Consider the following 24,552-nt stretch of genomic DNA (forward strand, 5'->3'; position numbering starts at 1 on the left):
GGTAAACAGAGGGAAAAGCGGGTTTGGGGGCAACGGAACAAAAAAGGGAGCAAAATAGGCACCAAAAGGAAGATTAGCCTGAATAAATAGACACAAAGAGGGGCGGTGGGTTATTACCTTTAATTGAGGGGAAGGGGCAAGTCGTATACGAACCCATATCTGGATTGACTTATATATTCAACAAATATAATAATACTGTAAAGGCTGGTACTTAAAGTTTCTGAATATCTGATCGTTATTGATAAAGAAAGCAACAAGAAGCTGTAAAAAGATAAAAACAACAACAACAACGAACAAAACCATGAGTGAACTAGAGAATTTGAAGAAGCAAGTTGCTGATTTGCAAGCATTGGTCCAGAAGCAGAACCTATTGATCTCGAAGACTGGTAAGAATGTCTTGGAGTTGCAGATTGCTAGACAGAAAGTAGACGTTGACAACTTTGGTGCTGCCAAGGCCCAGGTCAATGCCCAGTTTGACTCTACTGATTTTGCAACTAATGAGGATTTGGTCCAATTGGTTGCTGAACTACAAGGTGAGTTGAATGTCATGGAAGAAAGATCAATAAGACGTTTGGTCAATTCTACAAAAACTGACCCTGATGCAACTTTGGCTCCTATCCCTAACGCCGATGGTGAGGTTCCATCTCTGACTGATAACATGTTCCCACACAGTTTTAAGGAATTTGAAAATATAGATGATAAGGGTCTTTTCCGTTTGGCTAGGTTTTACGAGAAACTGCCTATGACCTTGAAGGAACAAGAAGATTTCGATAAGGTCCTGGAAGGCAAAATTGAAGAACTTCACATAAGTAAAGTCTCTGACGAAGATATTGAAAAAGAATTAAAGAAAATGTCTAAGGAGGAGCTTAACGATGCTTTCAACGAAGTTGCAAGATATCTAGGTCTAAAGTGTAGAAGAGGTACTAATATCTGGTAATTGTTTCTAGCTTTCGAAAATATAATATAGAGGAGAGTAGGTAGAATAAACCTAACCTCTTCTACAAATTAAAGTATAGAATATGTTATCTTAACAACAATTATTATTATCTCTATTTTTTTCTTTTCTATTTTATTTAATATACTTTTCTACATATAAAGACATATGTATTTTTTATTATAAAATTGAGGATAAGATCAATTCTTTGCTATACGAAGAAATAATAGAAAGTTCTTTGATTCTATAAACATATCATATTGAATACATATAGGAACCTTATTTCAAAAATGCTTACGGTAGTTATTTTCTAGCACGTTTTTCAGCTGGTTTTTGTTCCATTTTCCTCTTTTGATCGTGCTCTTGAGCAGGTTTTGGTTGTAGTACTGTACTATTTGGGAAAATTTCCATGTCATTCTCCTTTATAATCTTTTTCCATTCCCATCTCTTTCTATTGTATTTTTCTAGTTGCCAATTCTTCCATACTTGTCTACCATACACACTGTTCTTTACCATTTCAGTATTTTCAACAAGGGCTGCAGCAATCCTTTCCTTATATAGAGTTAGCTTGGCTGAAAACTCCCATAATTTGTCGACTATGTGAGATCCGTATGCGTTACATGACATTTTTACTACATCGTTAACCAACACGTTTAATAGAAGCTTTCTCTTTATGGTTTCAACTCTCTGCACTTGTAATACATGCTCTACTACATGAGAGAAAACACCATGATAACACATCTGTAGAAGCCTGCTTTCTGGTAGAGCTAGCATACTATCTATTGTGATGTTCAAGAACTTATCGTCAAAATCGATCAACTCTTCCAGAAATAGAGATCTTCTTCTCTCCTCAGCTGTTGGCCAGTCATCTCTTGTATTACCTAAAGTAGAAGATGCTAATAATAAACATGATTCTAAGATATTTTTATCTTCTGATTTCTCTGGATAATATTTCTTAACTAGTTGATCAATAACTTCTTCTCTTTTGTAATTATTTTGCTTAGTACACGCATTAATTATTGTGGTACCAAAATCCATATTGGAGTTTAACAGCATGCTCAAATCAGGAATAATAAAATCAAGAATTTCTTTGACCTCCCTATCTTTCATATTCTTCAAAAGTGCCTGAATAACGAATGAACCAGTAGTATCTCTCTTAGCAAGTTTTACTACCTTATCTTTAATATATATACGGTATAGTCTCTCAATAAATCTTGGCTTGGCAAATCCTATGACGTTTTCAAGGAAATGGGAACCTACCGCATCTGATAACAAATATTCCATAAAGGATTCTTCTTTTGAATCCTTTTCATCATTAGTATTAAATGCCAACCTCCAGAAAGATCTGTCTCTATCAAAAATACCTTCAACTTGAATAATTAGTTGAATCACAGGTGATGCAACTTTGTCAACACAGAGCTCTCTGAATTTCGTAATAGCGGTTGGACTGATTTCAGATTTTGATTTAGCACCACCAGATAATTCTTCATACAAACCTGTTAAAAGCGATTTTAGTTCGACTTTGAAAGATTCGGGAGTTTGGTAGACTTTATTGAAATCCTCATTGTCCTTTAGATTAATCATCTTACGAGCAACTTTAGATTTTTTAGAACGTAAAGTTGAATTGTTTTGTGTGGTGCTTGGTAATGTCTTTGAAGATATGATTAGTATCACAAGTCTTAACACGTGCGATGCATATTGGTGATTTAGCATACTTTTTAAATGTGGTTTCATCTCGTTAAGCATATACAAGAAAAGAGTTTCAATTGGAGCGAAGACTTCATCATCGTTACCAGCTTCGTCAAAATGTGGTGTAAGCAATTCCTTTTCAACCAACGATGCACTTCTTACCAGTAATGTTTCAACGACATGGGATGCATATTTATGGCACGATATATTGTAGAAGTTCCCGTTAAATGCTTGGAAGATTTTCTTCAACTCTAAGTCGTCACAATTCAAGATCAATCTTTCCATTAATTTGGAACAAATCTGAGATGTAACCAATTTTAGCTCTTTACCAGTGGCTTCTTGAATAACATTGGTAACAAACTGGGCCTTCTCTTCCTCCGACTCAAATGTATCTAATCCCAACGTCGCCTCAGCTTGTTTGAAATACTCTAGTTCTTCTCTATCTAAGACACCAAAGAACATCTGAGGATTAACGCCCTCTTTGAAACTTTCAGTTGCTTCATCGTAGACTTCCAGCTCTGGATGAAACTCTTCATCCATCTGCTTCTTCTCTAGATTTCTTCCTCTTGGCTTACCCATCTCTTACTCTGATAATATACCAAATTGCTTTTGCCCTTTTGTTTTTTGCCCTTTACCTGTAGTCTAGAAACTGTATATTAATGCTCAAAACTAATAATAGCTCGTAAATCAATGATGATCCAAGTTTAATACTATCATGATAATTTGCGATGAGCTAGCTCATCGCTTTAAAATTTTTCATATTTTTTTTTTCAGAATCCTTGAGCGAAAAAAGAAAAGCTAAAGAATGCGCGAGTTTAGTTAATTAGCAGTTTCTATTCGCAAATGGCAGTTGGCATCCTTCGAAGTCTGCTCTTGTGCAATGCATAGTGCATCCAATATGATTCATTCTTACAATTGTAAATTTTATAAACTTAGCTGAGCATCAAGTACCTAGATGAAGAGCATTCTAGATCTATATATATCAGTATAAACCTAGTTAATTTGCTTATTAACCGATAAGAAATAGAAGAAGAAATATAAGGTAGAATTAGAACAGCACTTTAATAAACATGTCTTCACAGAGGCTTAAGTTGCTCACTTTTAATACTTGGGGTCTGAAATATGTGTCAAAGCATCGAAGGGAGCGTTTGAAGGCACTCGCTGACAAACTGGCTGGCGAGGTTGATCCTAGAGTGAAAAGGCTTCCAGATAGTGATGAATTGTACCCCGAGGATTATAACGAGGATTATGATGTAGTTGCTCTTCAAGAGATCTGGTGTAAAGAGGATTGGGAGTACATCGTTGAAAGGTGTTCAGAGAAATACCCATACCATAGGTGGTTTTTCTCTGGTATTTTAACAGGACCAGGGTTAGCAATCCTTTCTAAGATACCCATCGAATCTACCTTTTTGTACAGGTATCCTATAAATGGTAGACCGAGTGCCGTACATAGAGGAGATTGGTATGTCGGCAAGTCCATTGCCATTACTACATTACGCAACCGGAAATTCCCCGATACACCTATAGTAATTATGAACAGTCATATGCATGCACCATATTCACTGACTGGCGATGCTGCATATATGTGTCACAGGTCATGTCAAGCGTGGGATTTTTCAAAGATGGCCAAGCTATATAGAGATTCTGGGCATGCAGTAATTATTGTTGGTGATTTAAACTCTAGACCAGGATCTCTTCCTCACCATCTACTAACTACGGAAACTGGATTAGTTGATTCATGGGAACAGTTACATGGAAAGCAAGATCTAGAAAAAATAAAAGTAATGAATGCAATGGATCAAATTGTATACTCCTGTACTACATGTGATTCTACTTTAAATACTTGGAGAGCAACAAGAAGGCCAGACGAAGCTTGTAGATTAGATTATGCCCTAGTTGATCCTACGAGATTAAGAACTATTGAAACTGGCGTTAGGTTTACTGAATTAATCGATGATATTGGTAGTTTCTCAGATCATTTCGCGTATACATGTACCTTGGAAGTTAGTTGTCCAGAGGAGAATAAAAAAGCTGATCAGAAGCTTATGGATAGAATACGTATCCACGAAGAGCTTGAATCGTGCATCCAAGAATACCTCAACACTGCAAAAAAGCAAAAACTTCTTAGGGGGTTGCACTTTTGGGTTTCAGTGATTTTAATGATCGGGACTGCGGTAGTTACAACTTTTACTAGTAATAAGGCTAGTTGGTCATCAATATTTTGGGTTTTGTTTGGAATAACTCTAGCTGTTACTGGTGTGATAGATGGTCTTATTTCATTTCTATTTGGTCGCTCAGAGATTAGAGCTCTTTGGGAAGTTGAAAATGAAGTGGTCGATTCAAGAAGATATCTAGAAGAGTTGATCCATGAATGAAGAAAAACATTAAAAAATTTACTATGTTTTCCAAGCTAAAACCATTAGCTGAATCGAGGTATATGCTTATTAATGCAATACCATTGTGAATTATAGAGCGGATAGTAGCTATTAACTTATATTATACCTTACATAATTACAAAACTTTACTTAAACCAAATTAGGATCAAAAAAATTGCTACAAGAACATAGAGTATGTTTTAAGTTTTAAGTAATATTACTATATAATAATTAAGCACATTTAGATTTGAAAGAGGTGTATGGATAATGTTGGGGGTCAAAGCTCAGTTGTATATGAATATACGTCAAACGAATCTTTATTTGAAAATTCTGTGTCAATATATTAGTAACCAAATTTGAGCATATCTAGAGGTTAGCAGATACAAATACAAAGCAAATACTAGGTGCTTAGTCAGTAAATATTGTTCCCTTAGTGTTCATATAAACTAGCTTATTTTATGAAAAGAAACCTCCTCCACATTCTAAATATCGCAATCGTCTGTTAGAAAACACGCTGCGTCATATTTTCTTGGAGTTTTTCGTATAGTAACTATTAATTTAGTTTAGATCTGAAGCAAGTTTGTGGAGTTCGCTTGCTGCTTAATATTTTGTGCTCTGCAAAAAGAAGAAACTGGCGTTTTGACATTGTAATATTTCGTACTTAATACTGCATTTTTTTACATTTTTTTTTTTGTACTGTGCCTAGTATTTTTTTCTTTTTACAGTTTTTGGCGATGCATTACCTAAAACGAACGAACTATCGTTTAGACTGTTCTGTAAATAAACAAAAAGAATATAGGAAGTTTCTTTCAGTTCATCACAGATGACATTAGTTAAAGTAGCGACCGTCCACTTTCGTTAAGCTGACGTGTCGTAGCTGCAAATCAAGTCTTTATTAAGAAATAAGAATGGTTTTCGACAGATTATATAGACTATGTTGTAGTTCAAGCATAATTTGGGCTAATTAATTCGATTTTATAGAATTATTATTCTAGTTACTTTGACTTCCTTTAGAAAACAAAATGATTTTAGTTCGTAAAAGTGAAAGATTGATTAGGTAGCGGTTTGATATATCTCTTTTGTTCTTTTAATGACATTATACTCTCGATATAGTTCCTGTATCTTAACGATGTAATAACATCTTTCTAGCTTAGGAGCTCATGAGTTGCAAATAACTAAAAATTACATATATCTGAGGTATAAATAATAGGGTTACTTTAGAATCATTCCTCTAAAGTATAAATAAACTTATGTCTTTCCAGCATGTGTTTTATTGACAGCTTGTATCTATCTAAAGCCCAAATATGATCTACAATAAAGTATTTTTTACAATTCTAGGGCTAATTGTGAAGTTCTCTTGTGCTACTACTATTGAGCATAACACATATTATAGTGGAGCTTTACCAACAGATGGCTTTGTAGTTAACTCCAATAATTTTCTAGCTCTACTGGATAGTGATACATACAATTTTCAGGGACCACTTACAATCAATAGCAATGCAGGTGTTTTTATTGGATCTAGAGACAATGATAATAATGGATTAAGTTCTTCCTTCACTGTACCAGGAGACCTTAACAATAATGGGATTTTAGTTTTTAGCAATCATAATAAGACCGCTGGTGGGAACCTAAAATGGACTTTTGGTAGCATTAATAACTACGGAACAATGTATTTTGATGGGAGCTCAACAGCTTCGAAAAATGCTTTTGATGTCGATGCAACTACTCAGATTATTAATAAGGGTTTAATTCATTTCTCCCAACAGCCTACGAACTGGGACAGTTATGGGAATTTAAACGCCCCTTCATTTATTAATGATGGGACAATATGTTTGAATAATATCAAAAGTCAAACACTAAGTTCTGTAGATGGTACCGGATGTATTGTTGTTAGTGATGATTCAGCATATATCATGCAGTCCATATCACATGGAGTTGTTGGTCCTCAAACAATCTTTTTATCTGGGCAAGGATCAGAACTATATTGTGAAAGTGATTCAAAAACAGATAATATCCTTGTAGCTGGTTTTGGAGATGGAAACTTCATCACATTTAGGACATCAATAGATCCATTTAGAGGCAAATGGAGCTATGATACAGATACTGGAGTGCTAACAGTTAAGGTTTGGCCAACGATGACTCATATATTCAACATTGGTAAAGGTTACGATTCTGGAAAATTTAAATGGAAGCAAGTCAACAATCACGTTGCTCCAACTTTAGTGAACAACGCCATATATTATGATGGACCTATCCCAGATGCTGCCAATAAAGGTGATAATTGTTTACCTTGTAAAAATAACATACCATGGATTCCAAAAATTGAAACATCTAGCCATTTCTTTCCATATTCAGGTGATGTAACGACAACATATTCTACAAGTATACAAACACTTACTGGAGATGATGGTACTGTAACTGAGAAATATGACTATTACATAAATACACCGATTATTGTAGAAATAAGCACCTTTTTGACTTCGGGGAGTAATTCTTATACTACCACAAAATCAACACAGCAAAAAACTATTATAGGTGACGACGGGAAAGAGACCGTAAGAACAGTGTATTATGTGGAGACTCCTATCGTTAAAACTGTACCATCAACTGAGAAAACTTCATTAATGTCCTCTTATGTTAAGCCAAGCACTAGTACAAATGATTTATCGACCACTATAATTTCCTTCTCTAGCATACCAGCTTCTAAGACAACTTCAAGAACAACTTTCATCTCAAACAGCCCGGATTCTGATAATACTACCAGTCAAAAATCAAATAATAACATAAACATTTCAACTACTGTTAGTCCAGATCCAATTATATCCTCTATCAGTATTATAAAATCAACAACTACATTACATTTTAGTTCTAGTGGCTGGGATGTAGAAGAAATCATTTCATATTTTCCTAAAACAGAAAATTTAGGACAAGTAGTACAGGGCATGGGGACGGAATATTTTAAAGATAGGGTAGATGCCCAGCCGCTATACTTATCTTCTCAGACAAATTCGTCCTCAGAAGTTCTAACTAAATCTGATAACCAGATCACTTCATCGAGTAATATCTACGGAAACGTAACACAAACAACACAAAATTCACCCATAATAACATCAGAACCAACATCATCAACTATGTTTAGTAATTCAGATAATAGAACAAATTCTCAAATAAATTCAGAAAATACACGCATAACATTGTCTACCTCGTTAAAGAATCCTACTTCTACTGAGTTAAACAACTCAGTCCCAAGCATATTGTCTAAATCAGATTCCAACCTTTTCCTGAACGTAACTATTTCGAAGTTCTTGTATTCTACCACGCTCACTACTGTAACAAACTGTCATGATGAAATATGTACTTATACTACACCATTTTCTCGTAACAAATCATTTGCTAGTAGAGATCATCCATCGTTATCCACAAATGTCAAAGCACAATCAACGATATCTGCTAGTATACTTAACAAAAGTATGGTTTTGGATGATTCTAAATTAAAACTGCACGACCTTTATAATAAATCGGCTCCATCAACAACGACAACTATAACTACAACGACCACACAAGACCTAATACAAACAACACAAAAGTTGATAGTTACTAATTCATTTATAGCTTCCACGAAAACAGTAACTTTCAAGAATACTGTAACAGCATCACCAAATAACAGTGAAAATAATTATAATATATCACCCGTTATTTCAACTAAAACGGTAACTGCAGAAGAAATTGGACAGGTTCTTAATAAAACAAATACAGTTCTTGTCAGAACTACTTTGGATACACAGGGCTCAGTAAATGGGGAGTCAGAATCAGAGACAACACCAATTACCAAACCAATTTCCCAAAGTACTGCGACGACAAATCGTTATCCTAATATTGTTGAAATTCAAACCATCCAACATAATAATCAAGCAGTGAAGAGAATTTCTAGTATTAGAGTTCTCGTATCATTTATAGCTTTGTCTGCATTTTTAATTTTTTAGAAATTTTATATTGATAATTCCATAATAATCAAGTTCTTAATCTATAACCAAATCATAAAAAAAAAAAAATCCTAGGATCAGAAAATACTTTTGCCATTATAATAGTAAAAGGATTCCCTTAATAACACAGCAATAATTATTATTTATCATAAATTTCTAGAAAGAACATATCGGAATACGGTATACTAAAACCGTACAGATGGTCCAGAACTACTAATTGAGATTATCTTCACCAATAGAAAAAATGCACCCTGACATCAAACTGTTCGAATAAAGTTGTTAACAATAACAGAGTTACAAAGATATGAATATTTTCATTCTCCTTGACTCCTCTTATGAATTTATAGGATATCGTCATCGAAATATTTGGTATTTTTTACAGGTCGCTTTTTAAGTCAAAAAAAAAAAAAAAATTCAAAATAGTAAAAAAGAAATAAAAGCATCAAAGCCTCTTTTATAGAACTATTATAGCCCTGTATTGCATTATACTAATGCTGATCTATCGGTGCAGCATATAATCGGAAATATTAGCGCTAATGTAGTAACATCAATGGCGAAAAGAAACAAAACCTGGGAAAGTATATACACAAACATAAATCAACTTAAGAGTGTTTTATTTATTTTATTGTTAAGTTCTTGATTGTTTGTAGTGTAGCTTATGGTGATCTAAACAGTGAGGCAAAAAAAAAAAGATTAAGATAGTGAAACGATACTCAAAATAGAAAGATGCACGTATATTCGGAGAACTATTTTAACTATTAACGAAGGGCCAATCAATTCAAAAAAAAAAAAATCGGATACTTTCTTACTAAGTAAATGCACAACCAAAGAACTTTTGTGACAAAAAGAAGCAACTTATATCGGAATACTGTAAAACCGGTGTTGTATTCGGAATTTATTTAGTGCGTTTTTTTTTATTCCTTCTGTTTTAGTTTTTTGGTAAATGAATGTCTTTTCTTTTGTATAACAATTGCGATACACAAATGAGAAAAGATGTAGCTGTAAGTGCAGATACATGCTTGTGAAGTCACTTCTCCGCTTCTATACAGTTAATATTTAAGTATGTACAGTTTAATTCTCCCACAGTCTTTCTTTTGCTACGTCATTTCTAGATGCCAAGCTGAATGTGTTCTTCGTCAATGACAAGCATAGGTAACTATGGAAAAGCAATGAATATTGGCTTCTATTCGAAAGGAAAAAGGAAGCAAAAAGGAAAAAAATAGAAGAAGGTATCAAGCTTTCTAAACAAGTGCGTTTACTCTTATTTCTTTTTTTTTTTTTTTTTTTGCCGAACTGAAGAAAATTTTTTTTTTCATGCATGTGAATAAAAATAAAATAGAGAGACTGTTCACTCTCCGATATTTATGGCTACTTACTAAGATGAGTAAACCTAGTACTTTAAAACTGTTTTCTTATTTCCTCTTTGCTAATTTTTCTTTTTTTGCAGATTTTGTACTGATTGAAAACCCCGCACATATAAAGGAGTCCAAGCCTTTACATTAAGATTATCTTAATTAGTAGGAATACCTCTTACCTACTTGGCTTCCCACTCGAAAATCTCTTCACCGAATTAGCCGAAAGACAATATCAATGTTCTATTTTGTATTTAGACTTCCCCTTGAGGTATTTTTTCATGTTTTTACTGTTTATTTATCTTTATTCTTGTTTTCATCGAATTTTAATTGGTTTTTAATGTTCTGCAAATTTCAAAATCGTTCACTATTGATTTCTTTCTGGTTCTATACCTCCGCTAGCTAATTTTAAAACTGCTCCACCGATCACTTTCAAAAATGTATATATCAACACTTGGAAATCGAAATCCACTGCATTCTTCCTTTTAGTTCACATCATTGATTTCAATCATTTCTTTTTCTTTTCTCTTTGAATTTCTAGGCAGTTACACACCAAAAATATCCCTATTCAAAAATAAAAGCCCTTACTTTATACTAGTCCCAGTTTGATACACACGAAGCCACATGAACATTTGCTGTCCTACTATCTTACTTCATGATCCCCAATGGACGGAGAAATTCTTTTTGGGACAGATCAAAAAAGTTTTCGATTCGAAGTATTTCATATAAATACTACAAAGTTAATAATGTCTATCCTCAATGTGTCATCGTCGAACTATCATTTGATTTACAATATACAAGCAGAAAAATATTAATATAAATGACATGGCTACAATTATTATTTGTGTACTACAAATTGATACCTTTCTTCGTACAATATTCTAATTCACTGAATATTTGCGCTGTGAACAATGTTGATAAAGATGAAAATACTTCCAATAATCTTAACTCCAATTCACAGAATCATTTCCCTTTAGGATGTGCCCCAAAAAGGAATGCTATTAAAGAAGGACTATCAATGGAGCTATATAAATATGATTACAGATATTATCAGGTTCCCTGTGCAGATGCACCTTACGAATTGTGCTGGATAGATAAGCAGGATGGACCATGCTATGATTCAAGTTACCTTAATTTTAACTACGCGAGGTATGGTTATCAACACCACCAAAAAATTGGAGAGGCCGAGGGCGTTACAGGTGTACTTGATTTTCGGTTTTGCCCTATGACTTGGTGTTACGTTCAATATGGGACTCTACCACCTGCTTATAATTACCCCACGCCAATCACAATTTCGAATTTCACATTAATAATGTATGGATATTTTAAACCGACAATCTCTGGGATATATACTTTTTATATCGAAGGAGATGATCTTTTATATCTAAATTTCGGTGCTGGTAACGCTTTTGATTGTTGTAAGCTCAATACAACTTATGATAAGTTTGGGAATTACCAGGCATATGCTATATGGGGTTCAGATCATGTTAAAAACCAATTGAAGGTTAATTTAGATGCTGATTATTATTACCCTATCAGGATGTTTTACAACAATCGTGATTATGTTGCGGCATTATCTATCTCATTCAGTATTGATAATGATCCTGAAAAAATAAATGATTTCACAGGATACTTATACTCTGTCAATGATGAAGAATTGGGCTGTTCAAACAATATTGTTTTTAATAGCACTTGCGATAACGTTCTCTCCCCCAAGACATATAGCACCCAGATAATAGATAAGTGCAATTCTTTAGAAATACTAACGGATGAAATTACTGTCTATCATATTAAAATACCCTGTTCGACAACTGCTACCTCAGTCGAATGTATCAATGGTTTCTATGATCCTCTACATAACACTTGCGTTCCTGCTAGTATAGTTTACAAATCTACTTTTGCAACAAATACTACACCTGTACCAATCAATACAGAAACTACTTTATCTAGTAAAACAAATAACTATAAGTCAATAACGACAAACCTACCAAATGTCATAACTATTACACCACGTGCTGCTCCGATGGTGACTACGAGTTTCGAGCCTGGCACGCGAGTTGGGACGGAGACAGTGACTACGATCAGCACGTACACTGTTGGGACGGACAACGTGACGACTCCCGAGACGATCGTGGTGGTGAAGACGAGAACGCCGCCTGCTCCGGTGGTGACTACGAGTTTCGAGCCTGGCACGCGAGTTGGGACGGAGACAGTGACTACGATCAGCACGTACACTGTTGGGACGGACAACGTGACGACTCCCGAGACGATCGTGGTGGTGAAGACGAGAACGCCGCCTGCTCCGGTGGTGACTACGAGTTTCGAGCCTGGCACGCGAGTTGGGACGGAGACAGTGACTACGATCAGCACGTACACTGTTGGGACAGACAACGTGACGACTCCCGAGACGATCGTGGTGGTGAAGACGAGAACGCCGCCTGCTCCGGTGGTGACTACGAGTTTCGAGCCTGGCACGCGAGTTGGGACGGAGACAGTGACTACGATCAGCACGTACACTGTTGGGACGGACAACGTGACGACTCCCGAGACGATCGTGGTGGTGAAGACGAGAACGCCGCCTGCTCCGGTGGTGACTACGAGTTTCGAGCCTGGCACGCGAGTTGGGACGGAGACAGTGACTACGATCAGCACGTACACTGTTGGTACTGATAACATCACTACGCCTGAGACCATCGTCGTTATTGAGTCATTTACTTCATTTACCGGATCTAGTTTGAAAATCAGCGAAACTAGTCCCCGCAGTTCTTCTTTGAAGTATAGTTCTACATTTTCATCTAGCTATACTAAGTATGTGAATTCCACTCGGTCTTCTCTAACTAAAAGTTCTTCTATTGTCAGCTCAATGAAATTATCAAGTATTTCACAAGAATCTATTTCAAAGATTAAAAGTTATGCTTCTCTAATAACATCTGATAGTAGTGTGAATTATAGACAAACAACAACAGATAGCTTTACGTCTTCAACTAGTACTTCTGTCGGAAAATTCTCTACCCCAGGTGAAGAGTTAATAACGACTGCTTCCGCTAATAGTAAAATAGGTGAGAAAATAAGCTCAAAATCGTCTGGTCCATTATCGAATGGTAATTGGGCCACTATTAATTTTGATACTCAAATCTCAATCTCAAGCGACTTCCAGCAGTCTCATCGCTCAACTAAAGATGGTGTTTATAAGACCCCATCGCCCACATTTTCATCGGCAGTAGGCAACAACCATCGCCCTTCTGAAAGTTTATCAACTAATCAGGAAGTAGTTGCTCAAGCAAGTGCTAGTAACGTAAACATCAATGACAATATTTCTTCAGTTAAAAATTCGATTTCTAAAGAATCTGATTCCTCATCTAGTTTAATTTCGATTCCAGAATACTTCAGTACTACATCTTCTCCTGTTCGGTCTGAAATCCTTACATTATTCGATGGCTCCTCTTCCATAAAGAATAGCAGCTGGTTAGCTACATTCATAATTTCACTATTAACATTTATGGTAGTGTAATCGAAAATTATCAATCTTAATTTAATTTTTTTAATTAGAATTTTTATAAATCTATATTAATATTATACATGTTTTAGTTCATTCGTTATTTATAATAATTTTGCTTTAACGTATAGATTTTTTTAGCTTCTATCACTGATATGCGCTTAATATTAAATATTCACTTTAAAAACATGAAAATCTTGCTTGTAGTCGTCATTCAATCGGGAGATTTGAATTCTTCTATATGAAAGAAGTTCTGTTATCCGATAAATATAATGGAAATTTTCAACAATGCTGTTCTTATAGATGAATTGTAACATGCAACTCTTCTTTATCCCAAGTTCAGTTGATAAATTCGTACTAGTCTTTTAGATATCAGCGTGGAATAGACAAAATTAATAGCTTATTAATAGCAAGAATATTCTTACTCAATAAAATTTTAGTTCATTCGTACTTCAAGGTACTAACTAAAGGGATATGACATTACATCGCTAATATAATGATGATATCATCAGTTACTAGATTAAAGAAGTCAGATTGAGAAGCTACGAACATCTACACTGTAGACCTAAAAAAGCTATTTGACTGTAATATACCGGGGCAAATATATTAACAACATCCACTACAACTAAGAAACCAATTAAAAAACATCTATGATGATATGGTTTGTTTTTTATATCAGTCTAAGTAACTGATATAATGTAGAACTAAAAACTTCTGAGAAAACTAGTTTACTTCTTAAAAATTCAGAGAATTTGACTTTTAGTATTAACAATGTCTAGATTTGTAGAGAATTTAACTAGCATTTGGAAAGCTAGTGTTAAAAATATATTGCATTCAATTTTGAATAAAAAATCAAGAAAATTTTGCCCCCCACTAATAGAATGGTTGGAAACTATAATCTCCAGTTTAAACTTCCCAACAAAATGGATAAGTTCAAAATATAGACTTTGAAATGTTAACTGGTGCAAACTATATTGATAAATGAAGATAATCTTAATATATGTGAAATGCAATACCGTATATGTAATTGCGATGAATTATTTTTCGATTATTTTAAAACTTCCACATTTAAAATTTACTGCTAGTTAGTTATAGCCGAACTTGATACCTTGTATAAATAACTGTGATAGAAAGTAAAAATATTATTTAACCTTACAGTCAAATCAATATAAATATTAACAAAATTAGATACGATAGTGCAAAAGGACCGAATTTAATTAAAATTCAATATAAAACCTACTCTTGTTGTTCAGAACAAAATAGTTCAGTCTTTAGTTTTACTTCGTCTTATATCTCTAGATATTGAATTGTAGTGTGTAAATCTTATCTGGTAACCGTAATCAAAAATAGCTATTCAACAAAGTATCTGAACATTCTGAACAATTTTATCATGAGTTTTGTTTTCAATAGACCTCGTGTAGCTGTTCTATTGTTAAACCTGCTATAGCCGATGTTTTAGCACTCTATTCACCACAGAGAACTCACTCAAGATCACTAAAATTGTTGGATTAAACCACATTTATACAAAGCAGAATGGTTTGATTACAAATACCCAAGAAAGTTACAGCCTTTAAAATTATATGCAATAGTATAAACTAGCAGAACTAACATCCCTACAATCAAATAATTTTAATACATTAATAGGGATATACCATAATTGAAAAATCCAAAATTAGTTAATCCGAGTCTAAACAGTCACTGCACATAATCGTAAGCAGAACTACATCAACAATAATACATAATAAGGTAGCTTTCTAGAATTTCAAATGTTACTGTTTAATGTTTAATACAGTATAGGAGTTACGAACAGGTATTGTTCGCCCAGAGGTTTCCAACAACTATAGCATAACAAGAATAATAGCTAAGATTATAAATAAGCTAGTCTTGTAGTATATAATTATATAAAACGAATAGATATTGTTGGTTTTTATTTCTTTATCTAATGACATGTATAGATAGTATATTGGTTTGACATGTAGAGATAGTATAATGGTTTGAATAAAAACATTAATATTTTATGGTCTTAAAAAGTGATATACTGTGTTTTTCCTATGCTTAGTTTGACATTAGTTGACTGTTAATATTTTTTTCGTAGTTTTAATGATTTGTAAAAAATTCTATCACTAGCTTACTTTTATTCTAGTTATTTATCTGAGATTGTCTATGTATGCCGACTGACAGAAAATATGAAGTAAAAATAATACACTCAATTATTGACGTCCTTCAAAGATATTAGCTAATTCAAAAATAAAGCACCTTAGCACTTATCATCTGAGATAACAGAGTTATAATTATTAGGTTTTATAGTTATGCATATAAGATTAATAGATTTGCATATTCTTTTTTTGTACTCAGTTCATAGGTTTGGCATATTCATTTGCATATTCAAACATTAAAAATCATCTTCTGTAAGGAATCCTTTTGTTCCCACTCCGAGAACCCCTAATCGACTTTATTAAAATATTTTGTTTTCATTTTCTGAATCTGCCATATATTGACTGGGGGCGGAAAGTATAAAAAAAGGGATAAATCTTCTACGACTAACTTCAACAGGTTTGGAAGACATATACCCGATGACGCATAACACGATGACACAAGGGTTTATAGTCAATTCACGAAAGTGCATAATATTTACTAATGATGCAAATGCTCACAAATAAATAAATATAAAATGGGAGTAATTGCATCTGTAGATTCAAATACAGTTTCTTTATCTTCTCTATATCAAAAGATATCATAACCAATTAGTATTTTCTTGAGATTCATATCAACAAAACAAATAAAGTACAAATACGATAATGTCTAAGGTTATTTCAGTAAAAGGTGTTTCTAGATGTATTGTTAAGTCTATTGTTAATACGCTTTTTTCTCTAAACAACGATGTTGTCATCTATGGTATTGCAAGATTCGAAGCCCCACTGAAGAAGTGGAAGGAAACTTACGGTGACAGGATCTTCGACTCTGTTGGATCACTAAAGAGGCCCCTTTGAAGAATTACGTTATGTCTGCAGTGGAAGGTCATGTTAAGATTGATTCTGTTGTGGCCAACGCTGGTTTCTTGGACCCAGTCCAAAACGTCAACGAAATTGATGTCAATGGCTGGAAGAATAAGTTCAAATCAATTTCTTCAGTAATGACTCTTTGGTTAGCTTAGCTTTGCCATACATGGAGAAGACTAACGGTAACGCTGTATTTGTCAGTTCCGATGCCAGTAATACTTACTTCAGTAGTTGGTCAGTAGTTGGTGCCTTAGTTCAATATTATTTTATTTTTAGAAATCTCCAAGGCGAGATCTAAGAATTTTGGGACCCATCAGAGTCATGTGATATATTCCGCTTGACGTTTGGCAGATGTCGAACTCATTTAATCACAGCACACGTAACACTCACGCGACCAACGGCTAGAGCTATATCTTGCTTTTTTCATCGCTCCCCTACTTAACCTATGCTCTCGGAATTTTTTTTAAAAAAAGAGATTGCAGCACCTGAGTTTCGCGTATGGTCACCCACTACACTACTCGGTCAGGCTCTCACAAGCTTAACTACAGTTGATCGGACGGGAAACGGTGCTTTCTTGTGGATATGGCCGCAACCGAAAAGGTATGAATATCCAAATCATATATCGACCTTAACAAGTGGGGGTGGGGGGTTTGAGGTCAGATTGGAGGGGATGTTTGTATGACAGCGTGTGGATGTTAAATAATGTTCTGGGGCAACAAATATCGAAGAATTTAATGGCGATGTTTTTGAATATGTGGAGGGGCTGTAGAGGGGTTGTATGGGTGGATTTGTGGTTGCCACTGGTGGTTTAGGTGGGTTCACGATCCCAATTAGATGACCATGCGATAAAGAGCACTGTATTGAGGCAAATTACTGCATTAGGGTTTAGTCAAAGGTGGGCTTAGATACATATTAATATTATGCCGTTGTAAAGTTTGTTGTATAAAATATATAAATCGGAATATACTCTATACTTTAATTACTGTTAAACTATTAATCTTGTGAGCTCAAGAACGATTATAGGTTTCTTGCGAGACAAACATTTTTGATCAGGTAATAATACAGTACAAAAAAACTTGATTTAAGTGATCTGTCTACTTTGAGTTATATTGTTAATAACAATGATTTCAAGTCCATAATATCCGTTTTTACTTCTCCAAAGGAAATAGGCATAATCATACAGATATGCCAACAAACTTCGAAAAGGATAAATAATCTGGTTGGGGTGCGAGTTACTTTAGTTTACTCAAGGTAATTAATTGGTCTTTTTACTAAATCATTAGAGATATTCGCATGGATACGAGCATTTTAAATGACTATATATATATATATATATATACTAGTATTATATACTAAAAAAGTTGAGACAATCTAAATATAGAAACAATTGCAACCGAACGAACGAACGAGCAACAATAATATAGAAAGGAAGTTCTTAACAAAAAGAAAAACCATAGGCAAAACATTTATTCCTTTACAACAAAAAATTCGAAATATCTCAAATAAATGATAATAATAACATCACTACGGCTACCCATACTTTGTTCATGATGATTGAACCCCTTGCATAATATTGGATGGTGTTCACGGTCAGATGAGTGGAGAATGATAAGAGCGTCGCAGAGCCACTTAATCGAGTACCTTGAACACCGTAAGCAAATCTGGTTCCTGATATACCAGAGTTCGTACCAATATTAAAACTACAGTTAGATCCAGAGTTTGATGCAGTGTTAGAACCAGCGGCTGGACCAGAGTGTGATGCAGTGTTAGGACCGCCGTTGGATGCAGTGTTAGAACCAGAGTTTGAACCAGAGTTGAAACTAGTAACTGGTTTACTATTAGAAGCTGCACTAGCTTCGGACAATATGTTCCATACCGTACTAAAGATTTAGGTGGTGGAACCGGTGTGGGTCTTGCCGTCAGCACCCACGGTTGGGAAGAACGAGATCACATCTGTCTCGGAACTGCTGCCGTTGCTGACTGTGGTGGTGATCTCAGAAGGCTGGGAGTAAACCTCAGTAACATTTCGAAATCTAATACCGTACACCTTTTTCCATTTCTATCAACTATGAAAGATTGATAGGAAATTTTGGTTTGAATATAAGTCTGGATTGTTCTTATTATTGATGGTAAAGTTGAAGTCACCATTAGCTGTTGATACTGTCAATATTCCCACATTACGAGCAGTAACTGAATCAGAGGGCGAATAAAAGATTTTATTACGGATGGAAAAGCCATGTAACTATTTTGTACACTGTCAAAGTTGTACAGTGTATATGCTCTCTCTTGTTTAGGTAATAACAAAGACATTGGGTTTGTCGAAGGGTTCTAAAAACCTCATGGCAACAAAAGATTGAACAGGAGACGAAATAAGTCCGTTAAACTATATGACACTGTTTTGCGTTCAGGAACAAAATTGTCAACCCATTTTTTGACATTTGGCTCTATTTCAGTTATTAAAGTGGGATCATAGTGTCCCAATTGTTCATAACCTCCCTCAAAATAAATATTAGAATTGGATCCAAGATATTTGTAACCGCTAACATCACTCTGAAAAGTAATATACTTTACGTTATGGAACAAACTATTATATCATAGATACTCGTTATAGCCAAAGTATGCAGTGCTCTCTGTTCCTTCCGTACCGTAAACAGCGCTGAAATAACCGTTACTCTGAACATTAAATACTCCACCAGTCATGATCAATTGTAGCGGACCCATAGAAAGAGAGTTATCGACTAAGAAATAGCTTGTTAATCCAAAGTCGTCAGTGCCTCCTAGGCCGTGGAATGTTATATCCAATTTCTCAGTACGTTCCGTAGACTTGATAAAAACAAAAGAACGTTGATCTGCGCCAATAATATCCACCGTTTCTACGTTATTTTCAATTGTTAGCAACTTAGAGTGAAATATATCTGAAATGCATGTGCTTACCATACATAATGAGGGACATTAACATATATATTAGCCACTAAGTCATCATTATCACTTTTTGCCAGACCAAGTAGGCCGAACAGAAGTAATGTTTTCAAATAGTTAACCATTTTCTCTTTTGCTTTCGATTTGCTGTGATATTTTGAGAATCAAGTGACAGCTTGAAAGAAAACAAAATAACAGAAGTTGTTTTTATATTCTCTCCTATGTTGTTGCCTTTATATAATTTTAGATTACAACATTTCAGAGGATAAATATATTATGGAGCCAAAGAATAAAAACATAATTTAGTAGACCAAGTTAAACGTACTTCTTATGGAATGTAATCAAAATGAATATAAAAAAAAATGCTGGTCAAACCTTTGTCGAAAATTGAGAGAACAAAACTTTAGTACACAAAAGAACACTGAAATTTAATAACTAAAACAAAAAGAATTAATAAAATATGAGCAACGAGTACAGCTCTCACTTCATTTGCTTTTGTTAACGGTATTGCGTAGACAAAGTACCATACTTACCATGACATAAACATAGGTAGTGAGTTTTGTAGTCAGTTAATACTATGGTTATACTCAAACTTATGTGGATCTCAGGTAAGTATTTAGATTATATAAATGCTGGTTTAGCTATCTTGTGATGCACAAGATAGAAAGAAAATCTTTAAATAATGCTTGTATGAATCTTTTTAATAAAAAGAAAGAGTGATTTTTGTTTCCCGAGAAATGTCAAAGGGAAATCGGAGAACAATCAATTAAAAGATGACAAAAAATTCTAGTTCTACAGCCAAAAATACAACAAAATAAAAATCACCCATACTTCTCGTAATAGAACTCTTTACCATAAGTTGATGATTTTTTCTATACAGATAAAAACATTCTTACCTTTTGCCCTATGAGCGGGATTTTTACAAGTTTTACTTAGGTAACTCCATGGTGGAATTCAAGGGGGGATTAATTAATCAACTGATGTAAGGTAACATTCAGTTTTTCTATTTCTTCCTTAAATAAGAAAGAATTCCAGATTTTCCCATTCATGCAGAACACAAATAAGGATAGATGTATTTGTAGAAAACATATGGAGAAAATCATGCACCTAACATCGTTTATGCTTCATGTAAGTGATTTAGATGTTGCCCCTTGATGCAAATCCTGTTGTCATGTGAGCTGTATCATCCTTTTTTCATTGGTGCGGGACCCTTGAAAGAAGCTTAGGAAAATCCTTTTTGTGATTTTCCCGGTTGACAGAAAAAAAAAGTTTTGCCGACGTTGGACAAAAAAAAGGCCGAGCCTACAAATTAGGAAATTAAAATACCCAAGATTAATGTAGTGTGAATCTAACGAGCAGGTTATCCAAGAAAAAGAAAAATAACTTCACTAGACTAATAATATCCCACCTATATTGTATCGGGATTATTGCATTGGTGACTGAAAATAAAAATCGGCGACTACTTGAACTTTTTTACATCCCATCTAAAATGTTATTGCCTGATGCAGTTATGATTTCTTTTTTTTCCTTCTAGTACTTAGTTTTCCCTTGCCTAAGACTGATGAACTTACTCATTTGTTTTGATTAGAAGTTATAAGTTGTTCTAGCCGAACTGCAAAATACACCCAATAATTTTCTATTCAATTGCTTATTATATAAAAGAGTCTTGCTTCCTCAAAAGATGTTTCCCACACACGTCCTTTCCATACGTTTGGTATTTGAATTCAGAAAGTAAACGTATTTATTTTTGCGTCTATAATTTATGAATTTAATAAGTTTCCACAATTTGTTAGTGGTTTTAGAATTGACCTTAGCACTAGGTCAGAATATTTTAAGTGATGGGACACTAACTAGTGACCAAATATTTACTGACAAGAAAAACGATAATAGTGATATTATTCTTGGAGATAATGGTGCTGAAGAATTGATGGAAAAGAGTTCGAATATCGATAGCCTAGTCCCATCGCCAACTACAGTAAGGATTGATCATGGCAATAACGTGACAGAATATGAAGTGATCAGCTATTGGCTCACAAACAAAGAAAATGGAGATGAATACACAGCAAGCAGCAGTAGCGTGTACAGTCCTCCCGCCATTACAACCTCGACCTTAACCAACAAAAAGGAGTACTATGTTGAAAAAGATGTGATTTCCTATTTCATAACCACAAATGAGCAAAGGGAGATTATCACTGACAGAACCGTGGTGAAGAGCTCTCAAGTCGCAACCATACATAGCACATTAACATATCCGCAGTCGGACATGACTGTGTATGCGGTGATGATCTTCTCGAGAGAAACGATAACGGGTATAGACTCTACACATGTAGATTGGAACGCAGGCTATATTTCTTATATTGTTACCCCAGCCTTGAGGACTTTCACAACAACCAACGAGAAGGGATATACCGAGATAGATGTACAATCGTACTATGTAACCTATGAGCAATTTCACGTATACGTCACAAATACGACGTACCAGCACTATACAGAAATGATAAATGAACAGAGCAGCGACTACACCACCGTTGTGACACACACCGACGGCAGTGTTGAGACGGACTCTGTGCACTACGTGAACACCACCGACAGCAACGGCACGACCACTGTTGTTCCAATCACTTCCAAGATCGAGGGGCCAGGCGAGCACTACAGCGACTACACCACTGTTGTGACACACACGGACGGCAGTGTTGAGACGGACTCTGTGCACTACGTGAACACCACCGACAGCAACGGCGCGACCACTGTTGTTCCAATCACATCCAAGATCGAGGGGCCAGGCGAGCACTACAGCGACTACACCACTGTTGTGACACACACGGACGGCAGTGTTGAGACGGACTCTGTGCACTACGTGAACACCACCGACAGCAACGGCGCGACCACTGTTGTTCCAATCACATCCAAGATCGAGGGGCCAGGCGAGCACTACAGCGACTACACCACTGTTGTGACACACACGGACGGCAGTGTTGAGACGGACTCTGTGCACTACGTGAACACCACCGACAGCAACGGCATATCTACTGTTGTTCCAATCACATCCAAGATCGAGGGGCCAGGCGAGCACTACAGCGACTACACCACTGTTGTGACACACACGGACGGCAGTGTTGAGACGGACTCTGTGCACTACGTGAACACCACCGACAGCAACGGCATATCTACTGTTGTTCCAATCACTTCCAAGATCGAGGGGCCAGGCGAGCACTACAGCGACTACACCACTGTTGTGACACACACGGACGGCAGTGTTGAGACGGACTCTGTGCACTACGTGAACACCACCGACAGCAACGGCATATCTACTGTTGTTCCAATCACTTCCAAGATCGAGGGGCCAGGCGAGCACTACAGCGACTACACCACTGTTGTGACACACACGGACGGCAGTGTTGAGACGGACTCTGTGCACTACGTGAACACCACCGACAGCAACGGCGCGACCACTGTTGTTCCAATCACATCCAAGATCGAGGGGCCAGGCGAGCACTACAGCGACTACACCACCGTTGTGACACACACGGACGGCAGTGTTGAGACGGACTCTGTGCACTTCGTTACTACAATTGATAGTGCTGGTAAGCCAGTTGTGTTTACCAGTACGTTTCAAATTGGTTGTAGTAATGATGGTGACAACAATGGTGGCAACCCTTCCTTTAGTAGCAGCTCCATTGACAGAGGTAAGGACAACTACACTACCAGTATGATCCATTCCGACGGTAGTATTGATACTGAGGTTGCCCAGCACGTCACTACCAGGAACACTGCTGATAATATCATCATGACTGCGGTAACCGAATTACCTGCTTCAACTATTGAAAATACTGGATATGTGTCTAACGGTGAGACAATTCACAAAGAAATAATCATATCTCTATATACAGACAGTGATGGCCATATTGCCACATTCACATGGACTAAACTATATAAGACGTTAGCAAGTGCTAATTCAGTGTCTTTATCATCAGAGCAGCAATCTTCCACAAGACTGTCAACTACTTCCTCTACTAACAGTCTGAAATCAGTCACACCTGCTAATATTCCAAGCTCCTCAGGTACTGCTATTAACAACTTCAATGACCAATTAACTGTTATAACAACAAACGGGCAAGAATTAACAGCTGTTGTATCTGATGTTACAACTACAGATGATAATGGTAACCCAATAACGCCTACTAAAATTGTTCCAACAACCCTAGCCTCATCTGGTCCCATCTCTGTTACATCTGTCACATATGGATCACACCCAACGTCTCAAAGTATTATTTCGCCAGATATTGGTTCTCAACAATTACACAACGCAGCCATTTCTGTGGACACAGTACCATTACACTTTTACCTGTTTTCTTTAGTTGCCTTATTATTAATTTAGTTATTTTTGATCTACTTTGTTGAATTAAGAACTCTTTCATCAAACAAAACACATAGTATTTGTATCGAATATTATGATACCTCTTTCCCAGTATTAAGACTTTAATAATTGCATGCAATCCGTTCGTTTAATATATATAATTACAGTTTAATAATTTCGACGTTTTAAAATTTATAATTCTTTTATTAAAATTAAACTGGGCTCTTAAAAATCTAACTTCAATTTTTGAATTTTTGTCAGCGTTTATAATAGATTTAATACCATATGTATTCTTTAGAAGTATTTTTATATACTGTCAGCTACAAACTACGTTAATGATTTCCAAGATCATAAAGCACCAAAACATTAAATATTTTCTCATGATCATTTTTTTCAAGCTAACTAAAAAAAAAATTCTTTAAAAGTGCATTACCCTGCAAATTGATAG

General features: G+C 35.4%; 9 protein-coding genes across 9 annotated transcripts, besides 1 other annotated feature; 7 read left to right on the top strand and 2 right to left on the bottom strand.

The window, feature by feature from the left end:
- Nucleotides 1–301: 301 nt before the first annotated feature.
- Nucleotides 302–937, top strand: MRP8 (Mrp8p; the record flags this gene model as incomplete). The annotated part of the gene is made up of 1 exon (XM_071051018.1): nt 302–937. One exon carries the CDS (start codon nt 302–304, stop codon nt 935–937), a length of 636 nt encoding a protein of 211 aa, XP_070908230.1.
- A 300-nt stretch (nt 938–1,237) lies between these two features.
- NOP9 (RNA-binding RNA processing protein NOP9) lies at nt 1,238–3,202 on the bottom strand (the record flags this gene model as incomplete). The annotated part of the gene is made up of 1 exon (XM_071051019.1): nt 1,238–3,202. The coding sequence occupies one exon, from the start codon at nt 3,200–3,202 to the stop codon at nt 1,238–1,240; it is 1,965 nt and encodes a 654-aa protein (XP_070908231.1).
- A 491-nt stretch (nt 3,203–3,693) lies between these two features.
- On the top strand, nt 3,694–4,998 carry ISC1 (inositol phosphosphingolipid phospholipase; the record flags this gene model as incomplete). Its single annotated transcript, XM_071051020.1, has 1 exon — nt 3,694–4,998. The coding sequence occupies one exon, from the start codon at nt 3,694–3,696 to the stop codon at nt 4,996–4,998; it is 1,305 nt and encodes a 434-aa protein (XP_070908232.1).
- A 1,304-nt stretch (nt 4,999–6,302) lies between these two features.
- On the top strand, nt 6,303–8,981 carry RNJ42_00851 (uncharacterized protein; the record flags this gene model as incomplete). Its single annotated transcript, XM_071051021.1, has 1 exon — nt 6,303–8,981. One exon carries the CDS (start codon nt 6,303–6,305, stop codon nt 8,979–8,981), a length of 2,679 nt encoding a protein of 892 aa, XP_070908233.1.
- A 2,172-nt stretch (nt 8,982–11,153) lies between these two features.
- On the top strand, nt 11,154–13,844 carry RNJ42_00852 (uncharacterized protein; the record flags this gene model as incomplete). Its single annotated transcript, XM_071051022.1, has 1 exon — nt 11,154–13,844. One exon carries the CDS (start codon nt 11,154–11,156, stop codon nt 13,842–13,844), a length of 2,691 nt encoding a protein of 896 aa, XP_070908234.1.
- Nucleotides 13,845–16,627: 2,783 nt separating this feature from the next.
- RNJ42_00853 (uncharacterized protein) lies at nt 16,628–16,819 on the top strand (the record flags this gene model as incomplete). The annotated part of the gene is made up of 1 exon (XM_071051023.1): nt 16,628–16,819. The coding sequence occupies one exon, from the start codon at nt 16,628–16,630 to the stop codon at nt 16,817–16,819; it is 192 nt and encodes a 63-aa protein (XP_070908235.1).
- An 11-nt stretch (nt 16,820–16,830) lies between these two features.
- On the top strand, nt 16,831–16,983 carry RNJ42_00854 (uncharacterized protein; the record flags this gene model as incomplete). Its single annotated transcript, XM_071051024.1, has 1 exon — nt 16,831–16,983. One exon carries the CDS (start codon nt 16,831–16,833, stop codon nt 16,981–16,983), a length of 153 nt encoding a protein of 50 aa, XP_070908236.1.
- A 290-nt stretch (nt 16,984–17,273) lies between these two features.
- Nucleotides 17,274–17,510: a sequence feature (Protein overlapping with rRNA (RNJ42_00855, KAL3237868.1) was converted to a misc_feature.).
- Nucleotides 17,511–19,420: 1,910 nt separating this feature from the next.
- On the bottom strand, nt 19,421–19,765 carry RNJ42_00856 (uncharacterized protein; the record flags this gene model as incomplete). The annotated part of the gene is made up of 1 exon (XM_071051025.1): nt 19,421–19,765. One exon carries the CDS (start codon nt 19,763–19,765, stop codon nt 19,421–19,423), a length of 345 nt encoding a protein of 114 aa, XP_070908237.1.
- A 1,744-nt stretch (nt 19,766–21,509) lies between these two features.
- On the top strand, nt 21,510–24,125 carry RNJ42_00857 (uncharacterized protein; the record flags this gene model as incomplete). The annotated part of the gene is made up of 1 exon (XM_071051026.1): nt 21,510–24,125. The coding sequence occupies one exon, from the start codon at nt 21,510–21,512 to the stop codon at nt 24,123–24,125; it is 2,616 nt and encodes an 871-aa protein (XP_070908238.1).
- Nucleotides 24,126–24,552: the final 427 nt, after the last annotated feature.

Source organism: Nakaseomyces bracarensis (assembly GCF_045282275.1).
Source record: "Nakaseomyces bracarensis strain CBM3 chromosome Unknown Scaff4_1, whole genome shotgun sequence".
NCBI lineage: Eukaryota > Fungi > Ascomycota > Saccharomycetes > Saccharomycetales > Saccharomycetaceae > Nakaseomyces > Nakaseomyces bracarensis.